General features: G+C 40.9%; 1 protein-coding gene across 1 annotated transcript; it reads right to left on the bottom strand.

The window, feature by feature from the left end:
* Positions 1-12,697: 12,697 nt before the first annotated feature.
* Positions 12,698-13,072, bottom strand: nhlh2 (nescient helix loop helix 2). Its single transcript, XM_061811203.1, has one exon. It carries the CDS (start codon positions 13,070-13,072, stop codon positions 12,698-12,700), a length of 375 nt encoding a protein of 124 aa, XP_061667187.1.
* Between the last annotated feature and the right edge of the window lie 1,209 nt (positions 13,073-14,281).

The following is a 14,281-nucleotide window of genomic DNA, read 5'->3' as shown; positions in this document are numbered from 1 at the left end:
GTGAGGCGGCCGGCCGCTAGGAGGGTGTCGTGAGCTGAAGTGGGGCTTCTCGGTGAGACGTTTCTACCTGAGCTGTCCAAACTTTATTCCATTAACAACGTGCAGGAAAAAAATGGAAGAATGTAAGCGCCACTTGGACACGGTTCATTGATTCAACACGTTCAAACTAGTGCAGAGAATAGTTAAAGGTGTGCTCAAAATTGTATGTAGGGAAACCACACTGAGTTCTTCAATTGTTAATTTTAGTATTCAGTAATGGCACAGACCACTGAAAAACAGGCTGTGGACCAGCCACAAATGCCATATTTTAGACACCTTTATTTTAAATAAGCATTTAACAAAAGAACTCGCATGCTGTACTGAAGTAGAAATACAAATATGTAAAAAAAAAGATTGGTAAATGTAGAAGTGCTGATACAACTACTATAAACGTAAAACCTGATTGACAGGCCGATATATTTGGAGCAAAACAACAAAAATAAGAAAACTAAAATCTTGAATCTTTAAGATGAATATCATTGGCAAAAGACATTCACTTTTTTTGTACTTATAAACATTCATGTGCTTTCACTGTAAATTATATTCATCTTGGAACTGATTTTGTGTTCATTTATACTTTTATGTCGTTGTTGTCAGGGTTTGATGACTGCACATCTGCAATAAAAGTGAAGCAGCTGTCTGGAAACATCTCACCTGTTGACTGAGCTCAAGCACAGCAACACAAATTGGACCAATTTTCTCCTTCTTTTGGACAAGCGCCACAATGTTTACTGTATGTACACCGAGGCTGACCCGTGTCGATTGAAACGGATGTTAGATTTCCAAGTTTGATTAAAAGATCGCGAAACGATTGGGAATGTTGAAACTGTGAATGTGTACATGCTAGAATGTTTGTATTTTTTTGTGGGACACTGGTAAATGTTCTGGAAGATGGCGCTTGAAACAGTCTGGTGAACTGTTTGTGTCCTTTGGGACAAACCTTTGGGAATGTTCCAGAAGAAACATCCATCCATCCATTTTCTGAGCTGCTTATCCTCACCAGGGTCGCAGGAGTGCTGGAACCTATCCCAGCTGTCTTTGGCCAGGATTTGGGGTACACCCTAAATTGGTCGCCAACCAATCGCAGGGCACATAAAGACAAACAACCAGTCGTGCTCACCATCACACCTAATGGCAATTTAAAGTCTTCAGTTCACCTACCATGCATGTTTTGGGGATGTGGGAAGAAACCAGAGCACCTGGAGAAATCCCTCACAGCCATGGGGAGAACATGCAAATTCCATACAGGTGCGACCGGATTTGAACCCGACTCCTCAGAACTACGAGGCAGACGTGCTAACCAGTTATTCACAGTTCTGCCATGAAGAAACGTGGCTGCTCTTCTCTTTCACCTTGTTCCCCGTCCATCTAGTTTACAATGTTGAGTTCCTTTCACTGCTTCTTTTCATCTGTCCATCCATTTTCCAAGCCACCTCTCCTCACAAGGGTCACCGGAGTGCTGGAGCCTATCCCGGCTGTGTTTATTAAATAAATGATAACTAACCAGCGACTTTCATTTTAAGCGATGCAATCATCAGCATGAAAAAATGATCATTGACTGGTAATAATATTTACATTCATGGTATTTGTGCATGCACCATTTTATATCGGCCATATAATGCGCAATAACGTTAGAGAAAGTGAAAGCAAAACAAACGTGAGGTTTCCTCCGTTTTTTTCTGCCGGTGGTCCAAGCCAGTTGAGATTGTTCGACACACACACGCACGTACACAAACACGCCACACACCAAGCAACAGATGCCGCCAGCAATAAAGGTGGCGGCATATAAATCAATATTTTGTCCTCCTTTCAACACCCCCTCTTCCCCCACCACACACATATAGCCTAAAAGCTCACGCCCTCCAGAACACAATAGGGGTCACGACTTTTGTATGACCCCTCTCCATCCCCTTGGAGAGCCAAATAAAGCCAATACTCTGGCAGGGATGGGGGTGTATCCACTATATCTTTTGCTCATTATACACTCATATTTACAATATTCGAAACTATGCTTCTGTACCAACGTTGATACGTGAGCGACATTGAAATAACTCCCAACGGAATGTATATACTGAATTTCATTGACGAGATCTTGATAGTTGGATTTGAAAATGGGACTATTTAGTCTCATTTTTCTGCGATATTCGTGCGCCATCTCGTGATATAATTTGGCTATTACAACATTGGATGCTCCATTGAGAATTGCAAATTAATAAAACTGCACGGTCTACGATTAGTTTTGAAGGAGTTCTTCCTGTTTTGGCATCAGAAAGTTTTACAAAATTCAAATGTATGATATATGTATAAGGGGGGCTAAAAGGTATCTATATATCCATCCATCCATTTCCTTTTCTTCTACTTTCCTTTCCTCTTTCCTCTATTCCTTTATTCCTTTTTTCCTTACGTCAGACTCATACACATTCACAGACGGTGGTGCAGCTGTAAAGCATTAGCCTCAAAGCTCTGAGGACCTGGGTTCAATACCAGCCCGGCCTGTGTAGAGTTTGCATGTTCTCCCCGTGCCTGCGTGGGTTTTCTCCGGGCACTCAGGTTTCCTCCCACATGCAAAACATGCAACATTAATTATAGACTATAAATTGGCTCAAAGTGTGATTTTGAGTGGAACTGTTTGTCTCTATGTGCCCTGTGATTGACTAGCAACCAGCTCAGGGTGTACCCTGCCTCCTGCCTATTGACAGCTGGTACAGGCTCCAGCACTCCTGTGACCCTTGTGAGGATAAGCAGTTAAGAAAATCGATGGATGGATCTTATATTCACAGTGCAAGTTAAAAAAAAATGTAAAGAGTGTACATGCCCAATTTTGGCGTAACCTGTATATGTTAATATGTGCAATTAATTTGTATGTTCATTGGTAGCACGTGCTGCCACGTTTCGTGTTCATTCAAAGCGGGAAACGTGTGCAGATGGCCCCGAATGAGAAGGCAAGGTGTTGTGCCCCCTCAGCCACCTCCACCCCATTCCCAGATTAATTGAATTTGGTGTCCGGAAGATGGATGGATTCCTCCCCAAAGACACAGTTTATGAGTTTGGGCTCTTTGGTAAATAGGGAGGGAAAATGAAACCGTGTAAAAATGAAGACAAAGTGAGAAGAGATGTGTTTGTAAGACCACACACACACACACACCACACACACACACACACCACACACACACACACACACACACACACACACAAAAGTCCTTGTACATGGTTAAAAGTTTTTATGCGTTCTATATTCATGATGAACATTGAACTCATATGAATGAAAAATGACAATGAATGGTTTGAAAGCTCTTGTGAAATTATATTCAGCATCCTTTTTTTTTCCACCAGAACACAACAAATATTTGTTTTCGGCAAAATATATTGTAACAAAGATTGGCTTCAATTGTCTTGCGGTATACTACACTTTCACAAATTTGGCCTGAACATGGCCAGAAGGACTTAACCATCCAGCTTTGATAGAAGAGTATGTAAATGCTAGATTTTTTCTTCTTTTGCTGATAACACTGGTCGATAACAAATTTAATGTCTCAGGTTATTTAGTTGGTCTTGGAGAATTTTGATGTGCTGAATCCAAATAGCACATTGTTAAGTCAACTTTTTCAACGTTTTTGTTTACATGTACAGGTATTTTTGCATTAGAGGTTCTATCTATCTATCTATCTATCTATCTATCTATATATCTATCTATCTATCTATCTATCTATCTATCTATCTATCTATCTATCTATCTATCTATCTATCTATCTATCTATCTATCTATCTATCTATCTATATCTATCTATCTATCTATCTATCTATCTATCTATCTATCTATCTATCTATCTATCTATCTATCTATCTATCTGTCTGTCTGTCTATCTATCTATCTATCTATCTATCTATCTATCTATCTATCTATCTATCTATCTATCTATCTATCATCTATCTATCTATCTATCTATCTAGTTATCTCTGTCTGTCGGTTGCTAAAATGTGTTTACCCATCCATTTATCAAAAGTGGGAGGTAATTTTACAAACTGTTGTCATTTCCTATTCCATTCACCTGATTTGAATGCAAAACCAAAACTAGTATTAAAACTAATATTAAAACAAAAAGACGAAACCAAACGAAGCAGTTAAAAAAACGAATAGATGCTAACAAACCTGATGTAAAAAAAAATAAGAAAACTAACTGAATTTGAAAAATACACATGAAAACGAAATACAAAAATTTTGTACATTAAAAAATCCAAAACTATATGTAACCCTGATCTCAAGGCACCACAGCTCCAGGTTTTCAATCCACAAATATTTTACAGAGGTTGTTTTCCACACCTACAGTGCAATGCAAGAAAAGAGCATAAAAGAGAGGTAGAATTGCAACACACATGCAGAGGTTTCAGATTTTAGGTCAGGATACATCAAAATCATATCAGCGCTTTTAACTGGCTAAGGTAGGGAGGAGTAATTGGTTTAGTATGTCTATTTTATTAGTATGTCCCTATAAGTAAATAAGCAAGATAATTTATGACTGATTATTTTGGACCTCAATGATGCAAAAAGGGGACCATCGTGGATGCTGAATAAACTCCCCTTGTATTTCACAAGCAACGAGGCACCAACAACAATTGAATTGGAAAGATCTAAAGCAAATGGAAATGTCATGATTGTTAGTGTCCAGATTGGCCTACGTAGTTCCGATGCCTCTAATGTATGCACACACACCTTATGACAAGCCCCAGTACAGATGGTCCGAGCGTGAGTCTGAATGAGAAGGGAACCATCCGAGGCTGCTGACGCATTGTGTGCGTGGATGTGTTGGGAGGGGTCTTCAATACACCACTTAATGAGAACAGACTGGCCCTTTTTCAACCCCCCCCCCCACCCCGCCCTCCTACTGCCCCACCCCACCCCACCCACCAACACACACACACTCTCGCTGTCTGATTTTTCATTTCTCCTCTTTGCCCATTCCCATCTGTTTGAAGACAAAGGGCCACGAGCCAGCTCGGGCCTCGGGACCCGGCTGGTGAAGTAGGCCCGGATAATACGGCCCATCCCGGGGGCTGCATTTCAACACATGGACAAGGCTTTATACTTTGTGTACCTATGATGCTCAAGCCCCCTTCATAGAGGAGGGATGTCCCGCAAAACACACACCTCGACCGGCGCTTTGAACAAGAACACACAAGCATAATAATAAAAGACAACGGGGAAAAATGATAGCACTCCAATGTTGAGAACATATGGCTGTTTGTTGTCACACACTCCCTGTCCAATTTGCACAAAGCGTGCCACTTCTCTGAATTAAACGGGTGTGAGTGCAACGCCACGTGCATGCTGGCATGGAGCAGAACCCGAGCGCGCCTAAGTGGCGAAGAGGATGACGATGGCGGCTGCACCCTCTATTCCAGTCTGCACGCTTCCTGACATATGGTCGCGCCTCATCCTCCACCATTACATAAGCCCGCTGTGCTGTGTGTGAAATGTGACTCGCTTTTTCTTGTCTCTCTCCATTTCTCTCTCTCTCTCTCTCTCTCTCTCTCTCTCTCTCTCTCTGTCTCTCTCACTCACGCATGCAGGAAAAGACCCCCACCACCCCACCCCATCCACACACAAACGCACACACACTGTCAGCCAGGCTGTTCAGTGCCCTCAGCAGTTTGGGGGACTGACGGAAGAGGGGGGCTATGCTGGGGGTTATGGGGTAAGGAATAAATTGAAGGAAGCTGATGCGAGAGCAGTTCTCGAGTTGAGAAAAAAAATGGCCTTGTGGTGCCTTAATGGAAGTGTACAGATGGACAGATCCTTTCTTTTGATTCGAGCACAAGTCCAAGCGATGCCACAAGTTCACAGCTTGTTTTATTTTGTCTGGAAAGACTGCAATCTGTCAATGTTTTATTTTACAATATTTTAGATCAAGTATTGCAATGAGTCAGGTCACTTCAAGTAGAATTGTATGGTGGCACTAAACTTAACTCAACTCACTGCACAACAAGCAGCTGTTTGGCAGATACTACACAATTTTCCCCAAAAGAGGCTTCTAGCTGTATATTGCCACTTGTAGTTCAAGTTTGCAGTCAAACTAAATATAAAACACAGACAATTATCAATCCAACCGTTGACCGAGCCGCTTATCCTCACATGGGTCGCGGCAGTGGTGCAGCCTGTCAAAGCTGTCTTTGGGGAAGAGAGGGGTTACGCCCTGAACTGGTTGCCAGCCAATCGCAGGGCACATCCAAACAAACAACCATACATACTCACATTCATACCTACGGGCAATTTGGAATCTTCAATTAACCTACAATGCATAATTTTGGTATGTGGAAGGAAACCGAAGTGATCGCTGAAATCCCATGCAGACATGGGGAGAACAGCGATTTGAACCCCGGTCCTCAGAAACACTGTAACCAGTCGTCCACTGTGCCACCCAAAGAGAATTACACCTTGTGTAAATAAAATAAACAGTTCGTGTTGGGAAAGTCGTCAAGCTAAATGGTAACACAGAATGCAAAACACCATAGACGGGCGAACAAATGCATCAATGTTGCCTTGTTGTAACTCTTCAAGCAACTGAACAAAATGTAGCATTACACATGTTGACAGATGATATAACAGTACTCACAGGCACATTTACTTTATCTTCTGTCAAAAATATTTAAATATTATGGCAGCTTAGTGAGTCACGTGACATTTTTCTTCGTATGCATCTGTATGTCTGTATTGCACTGGCCTCTGGCGGTCAACATGCATACATAAGAAGGGGCATAAAGTGAATCTGCAATGGATTAATGGTATTTCCATTCATTTCAGTAGGGCAGGATGATTTAACATATGAATGCTTTGAGCTGTGAGTGTGGTCAGTGAATGAATTACACTTGTAAGTCAGGGCACCAGTCTTTCATTCATTCATCTTCCATAATGCTTATTTTTACGAGGGTCGCAGGTGTGCAGGAGCCTATGCCAGCTGACTGGGAGTAAGGCAGGGTACACCCTGAAATGGTCAGCAGCCAATCACAGGGTGCATATCAACAACAATTCAGAATCAGAATCATCTTTATTCGCCAAGTATGCCAGAAACATGTGAGGAATTTATCTCTGGTGGTTGGAGCTGCTCCAATACGATAAACGCCACAACAACAAACAGTCAATTGAGACATAAAGACAACGATAACAGTCACAAAGCAACAAAGGCTGCTAGACATCTGCCAATGATGGAACTTTTATTTATTTTTTTTTACAATTGTGCAAAGTGTACAGAGTCTTCTACCATTTTGACTACCGAATAGAGCAATAGTCCAGTCACACGCACACCAATGGACGATTTAGAGTCTTCAATTAACGTACCGTGCATGTTTTTAGGATGTGGAAAGAAACTGGGGTAACTGGAGAAAACCCACACAGGCATGGGAAGAACATGAAAACTCCACACAGGCGAGGTTGGATTTGAACCCGGGTCCTCAGAACTGTGAAGAACATGTGCTTACCAGTTATCCACTCTGCCAGATCCATGGACCAGTCCAAGAAATAGTATAGTCACCGTCACCATCACCGTCACAGAAGTTGTAACTGTACGGGTCACATTTTAAGAGACATTGGAACAGCTACTTGTATTATTGTGTGTGTAACGTGATCAGAAATTATAACAGTGCAAACAATGGAAAACACTGACAAAAAAGGTCAGTGTAAAATAAGGACCAATAATCCAGTTCTAAATCAGACAGGCGGAAAGAGCCACAGCAGAAGGATGAGGCCAAGGGAGAAAAAACTAAAGGGAATCAAACCTGCACCGCAGTACGAGTGACACGTCTGGGGCCAAACACAGAGGGTACTACAACTACACTACAGTACTCGAGCCACAGGTAAAATATGCACACAATTGGATGACAGGAACAATGGAAGAGAGCAATGCAATGCAACAATCCGGCGCCTTCCTTCATGAACTGAATCGTATTGATTCGTTGGGCCTGTAAATACTGTATATTGTCTTTGAATCAAATCGCTCGGTATGTATCGTGTCAGCCTCATGACATGAATTCCCAACCCTATCTTATAAGCTGTTTTTCCTTTTTTTAAAATACTTGTAATCACGTAAAGCACACTGGCAAGGTGGGATGGGGGGGGTACAAACATGTATGTGTACATATACATGTACGTTTTCGGAATGTGGTTGGAAGCCAGAGTACCCGGAGAAAACCACACATGCAAGGGGAGAACATGCAAACGCCCCACAGGAAGGCCGGATCTGAGATTCAAGCAAGTTGTGAGCCAGACGCTCTAACCAGTTCAAGTCATCAAGTGTCTTTTTTTTTTTAATTACTTTTTTTGCACAACTGGCTGTGGCTGCAGTGAAAGCTCCCCATGCATGCATGATGACGGGCAATCACATCGAGCGAGTGTACTGTACGTCAGGGTCCTCAACCTTTGTAGGGTTAGGGCTGTAAAATGACAGCTGCTGCTTGGATGCTGATCAATCTGAAGGCTACCAGACGCTTGTGAAATAAATTTGCTTGAATTATTTGGCATTCTTCATCATTATTTTCGTCACTTTTGTGATCGTCTCCATGAACACTACAGTTCTGGTCGTACCCTACGCTACACTTTTTTTTTCTTAAATAATGTCATTTTCAAATTTACACCAATGCAAGTGTGATTTGAAAAATATAACCACAAAAAAGGTTAAATGAATATTGCAGCTAAATACTGTAGTATTTTTTTAGGAATAGAAACTGAAAAGCATCTCATTGGTGAGCTAATTTTAGAACAGGCCCCTGAGGTACACATTTACTAACTGATGATTGCCCTGGTATGAAAATGTTCATAATGACATACTTTTGGGGGACAACTAAAAAAAACCTTGTCATATGACCAAGGTAGCATGACTGAGAAAATATCAACAATTGTTTAAATGGTGATTTGAGTGTTTTTTTCTCTCTCTTTCTAATCCAACAGTTTGAATTTGTGATGTGCCAATCCAAAAGAAAATGTCAAGGGAGGTGAACCGCTTCCAATTGAGACGGAACACCAGACGTAATTTACCTATTAAAATACAAGTTGGTTCAAAAATGGGCTTGGTGGAAATTCCGACATAGTTAACGTGATCATGGAGAGACTGACTAGGCTAATCACTGTCTAATTAATGGACGTTTCTGTAGCGCAGATTAATGGCACAGATGTGCTCTTTTGACTGTGAAATGGGCCGTGTGCTATAGAGCTGACGTTAGCTAGCAGGCTAGCCCCTATGTTCCGTCAAATTCAACCAAAGCAGTCTTAAGATGGTCTCTGCACAACTACAAATGTACCTGCAAAAAGTACACTGACTGCTATTATTTACAAACATTCTGAAAAGGTCTCAAACGTTGATTAATACATTGATTGAGGGACAGATAGATAGATAGATAGATAGATAGATAGATAGATAGATAGATAGATAGATAGATAGATAGATAGATAGATAGATAGATAGATAGATAGATAGATAGATAGATAGATAGATGGATGGATGGATGGATGGATGGATGGATGGATGGATGGATAGATAGATAGATAGATAGATAGATAGATAGATAGATAGATAGATAGATAGATAGATAGATAGATAGATAGATAGATAGATAGATAGATAGATAGATATAGATAGATAGATAGCTAGATAGATAGATAGATAGATAGATAGATAGATAGATAGATAGATAGATAGATAGTAGATAGATAGATAGATAGATAGATAGATAGATAGATATAGATAGATAGATAGATAGATAGATAGATAGATAGATAGATAGATAGATAGATAGATAGATAGATAGATAGATAGATAGATATATAGATAGATAGATAGATAGATAGATTAGATAGATAGATAGATAGATAGATAGATAGATAGATAGATAGATAGATAGATGGGTAATTTTGAAGTCACACCAAGTGGTAGTAAATGTATCTCGTCACCCAGTTCCATTCATATCTGTCTCAAAATCTTCCTTGAAGAGAAAGGTTGGCAGCAAGCACACACAATTTTAGGAAATGGGGATCCCCGGCGTGTGTAATATTCTTAAAGAAAGTTGTAGCGCTTCAGAAATATAGCATCAGACGTCATTTTGGCTGAAATACAATTGCTGGGGCACATGCAAAATGCCAAATAGATGAGCGAGAGGACCAGATCGCCTTGTCTTGTTCTGAACTGTTAATAAGTTAGATTGAGAAGATTAAATTACTTGTCCGTTTAGAATACTTGAACTTTTAAAACCTTTTTTGTGGAACACTTGATGCTGCCCAAACTCTTACCACCGGCGCCCACCGGGTAAGTTAAGTTTGAGACCCTTCCTGGAGACAAATACCGTAGATGGAGATGGCGAGATGGGCCTCTATCGCAAATGAATATAAATATTTGGATCTTTTTGCTCAAACCATTTGGCCACATTATACATCTCGGTGGTGAGCTGGCTCATAAATTTCCATGTCTCCCATCCCTCCCTCCCGGCTTTCCCACGGGAGGTGCCAGACGGCCAGTAATTTGGTTGTCTTGGCTCGTCTGGAGTAACACCTGCCCCCTCTCTGGGGAGGGAGCGAGCCTTTCAGCCAGGAGCACAAACGGAGGAGCCCACTACGACTATACTGCCTTTAGCTGCTGACCACTGACACTGACACTGTGTATTTGTGTGTATGTGTGCGCACGTGTGTGTACTTGTGTGTACTACATTTGTCACTCTCCACACGTCCACGTGCACGAGCCTGAAGCCGAAGTCATCCTCTTTTCCAATGGTTCTCAAAGTGTGGAATGAGTACCTCTGGTGGTACATGCACCGGAAAAAAAGTCCTCTGAATTGACTCAATTGCAACTTGTAAAATGTGTTCAAGTAACATATTGTTAGATTCTTTTTCAGAAAAGTGGGGGAAATGACCTCAATTAATCATATTTCAATCATGCGCAACCAAAAAATAAGTACTTTTCACCCCAGTTTGGGCTCCCTCTAGTGGTTTGCAAAAGAATCCCTAAACGAAACGTTCAAACTGGCATAATGTTATGGTGGTTTAAAAACATTTTTTTTTTAATTTAGTATAATGCCCTTTTTGAAAAGAGTTCAGTTGTATTTAACTTTTGCACACATTTGCATTTAATATTTTAAAACCGTTTGTTTTCAAATGTTTATTTCAGGACAATTATTAATCGTTTTTGCCCGTGGTTCATTATAAATCAATCAATATTGAGATGGGGTTTTTATTTAAAAAAAAACATTCCTACAAGTGTAGTGTTCATGTTCAAACTAGGTATTACGTTACAGTGGCTTATGATAACATTAAACATACTGCACTTTTAAGGAATACAACATCTCCACTCTCTGGGGTACTGCATCTGATGGTAGTACCTTTTTATTTCAGTACAGGCTTTTGGGGGACAAAACTTTGAGAAGCACTGATTTATACGATTGCACTGAGCCGAGATCGCAGCTGCCTGTTTGCTTATTCTTGCCCCCGCATTTCGAAATCTAAATAACACAATCTAAGAGGGTACACAACGAAAGACCAAGGTGTTCTTCATTTATCTCGTTTTTTTTAATTGAAAATAACACCAGAAAATATGAAAAGTTTATCCTTTAGAAACCAGCAGTCACACAATAGCTCTACTACAAAAGATGTGCATGTAAGCAACAAGTAGTCTACACAACCCTGAAGAGACAAAAAAAAAAATCTTTGGATAGAGGATATGTTTTTTTTTCTCTTCGCTAGAAAAAGCACATCGTTAATTTCCAAATACAAAGCAGAGACAATAAAACAAATACCCCCACCCTTACCCCCGACCCCCAACAACCCAAAAACATCGAAGTATTGAACGTAATAAATTCAGAGTACTTCTTGTAAATTATTTGTTTGTTTCTTTTTGGTCACAGCAAAAAGAGGCTGAATAAAGTCAATCCCTCGGTGGTGGAAGCCGTTGGCCATAATTGTTTTAAAAATGAAATTCATGAGCAGTCCATCTCAACTATAAGGAAATAAATATTTTATAGAGCCAGTGTGCTCCATTTTCAAGTGCTTATCGTTGCTATTGATAAACAATAGACATCAAATGATGACAATAATAATAATAATTAAAACCTACACCAGACTCACGTGAAATAAATTAACAGAAAGTGCATTTTTTTTAAAAAGGACCACCACTTTCCAAGTTGAACGTCACAGTCTAAAATATCGAGGCAAAAATCAACACACACACACGCACGCACACGCATACATACGCGCCCGAGGTATACATAAATAAATGAGTCTTAAATAGCAACACAATTAAATAAATAATTCCGTAAGAAAACAAACAAACAAACAAAGAATTAAGGTCAGCGTTTTCTATTTCATAAGTGGCACTTACGCATTCTCTCCTGCTCTCTCGTGGCAAACTAAACTTGGAACTTCAAGTTTCCACTCTGTCATTCATCGCCCTGCATCGTGAACTGTGGACGGATCTTTTCAATTGGAATTGGACTTTTAATTTCAGTATTATTGTTCCGGTACTCGGTGGTGACGTCACCGCGTGTCAGCCACGGCTCTGTAATGAACGAGCCTGTTGCGTGCGGGGACAAAATAAAAGCAAAGTGGAAGATCTGAAAATAGAGAAAGAAAAAACAATCTCAAAGGCCAAATATATACCTGGTCTTTTTCTTTCTTTCTTTTTTTTTTTTAAACATCCAGGACATGGTTGAGATACGAGATGTAGCAGATAGCCAGTCTGAGGATCTCAATCTTGGACAATTTCTTGTCCGGTGGCAAAGTGGGCAGCAGTTTGCGGAGCTCCGCGAAGGCCACGTTGAACGCCTCCACCCGGATCCGCTCCCTGGTGGCGTGGGCCGAGCGGTACTTGGCGGTCGCCCGCCGCCGTCGCCGCTTCTCCTCGCGGCTCAGAGGCTGATCCGCCCGGCACTTGCTCGCCCGTTCGTCGCCCTCCGCCGGCTCTTCCGACGAGCAACCCGCAGACTTGAGGCCGCTCAGCAGCGTCTCCGGGTCGGATTGAGTCCACGAGAGGTCCGCCTCGGCCTGGTCCGGACTGAGCATCATCTTTAATATCCTTCGTTTAGCCTGAAGGGGATAAAACATTAGGATTATTATGTCTTTATTTTCTGTTCTTTTTATTCATTCATAGGTGCATGCACCAAGGGGGGAAAAAAGTTATTTGGATTTGCTTAATATGAACATACTGAAAACATCGGTTTCACATGATCAAAATGCAACTTAAACAAAAGAGTGAAAAATGTGGTCAGTTCGCAACATTTTGATCAAATGCAAGCCATGTCTTCGAATTAATTAATCCCATTTTTTTCAGTAACATTTTTCAACAGGGATTGAAAGTAAATTCAGTCTATTTTCAACGCGTGATGACACTTGAACTTCAAATTATGAATATCCTCCAGCAAGAGAATTGGATGGAGACGGACTATCGAATAATATTTTATTTTCCCAATGTTCGTATGTTTTGTTGTTGTTGTTTAAATACTGAAAGAACGCTTTTATCGTTTTTAAATGACAACCTCCATCATGCAAATCCATTTATCACAGAATAAACAATAAGACTCGGCCATCTGTCAGTGATAAACACAACTGCTTAGGCTGAGTGTTGCCAAAATGTCCCTCAGATAGATTGTTAAAAAAAAAAAAATCACAGTTCCTCCATCAATCAGAAATTAAATACATTGCTTCATCAACACTTTACTAGTTCTCCTAAGAGAAACATTTCAAACAAATCCAGCATATTTTTGTGTAATACTCACCTTGATAAAGTTGTAAGTTTTTTGTTTGTTTGTTTTGCTTTTTTTGTGTGTCTCGCAAATATCCTAAAAAGATGCTGAACTTGAAAACATATTCCAGCTTGGTGTTGCACATGCAACTTCAACGTCAACTTTTTTTCTTTTCCAACTGGCACGCATCGAAGTGCGCCTCGGTGAAACCTTCGCGGGGGAATCGGCGACTACAGGTGATGTCCGCCACCTCTCTGGGGTCGTCAGAAGGTTCGGATCCTCCACATGTGCGGCGGTGGAGAGACAATAGAGGCGGCTCGCCGGCTACTCGTCCGTCCACGTGCAGGAAGGTGACGACGACTGATGATGATGATGTTGCTGTTGTTGTTGATGACGATAGGAAGTCACTTGACTTGACGGGGGTCGTTTCCCTTCCTTTCACTCTCCTGGTATCACGTGTGAGATAAGATCCAAACGACCCCCGTCTAATAAAGGCTCACTTCACGGACGGAGGGGCTGGAATATATTTGAC

This window comes from Syngnathoides biaculeatus, chromosome 2, assembly GCF_019802595.1.
Source record: "Syngnathoides biaculeatus isolate LvHL_M chromosome 2, ASM1980259v1, whole genome shotgun sequence".
Taxonomy (NCBI): Eukaryota; Metazoa; Chordata; class Actinopteri; order Syngnathiformes; family Syngnathidae; genus Syngnathoides; species Syngnathoides biaculeatus.
Note: the sequence above shows the minus strand (reverse complement) of the source record. Positions and strands in the feature narration are given on the sequence as shown.

Excerpts from the sequence above, each read along its gene's own strand:
- nhlh2 (XM_061811203.1), bottom strand. The coding sequence starts at position 13,072 with ATGATGCTCAGTCCGGACCAGGCCGAGGCGGACCTCTCGTGGACTCAA.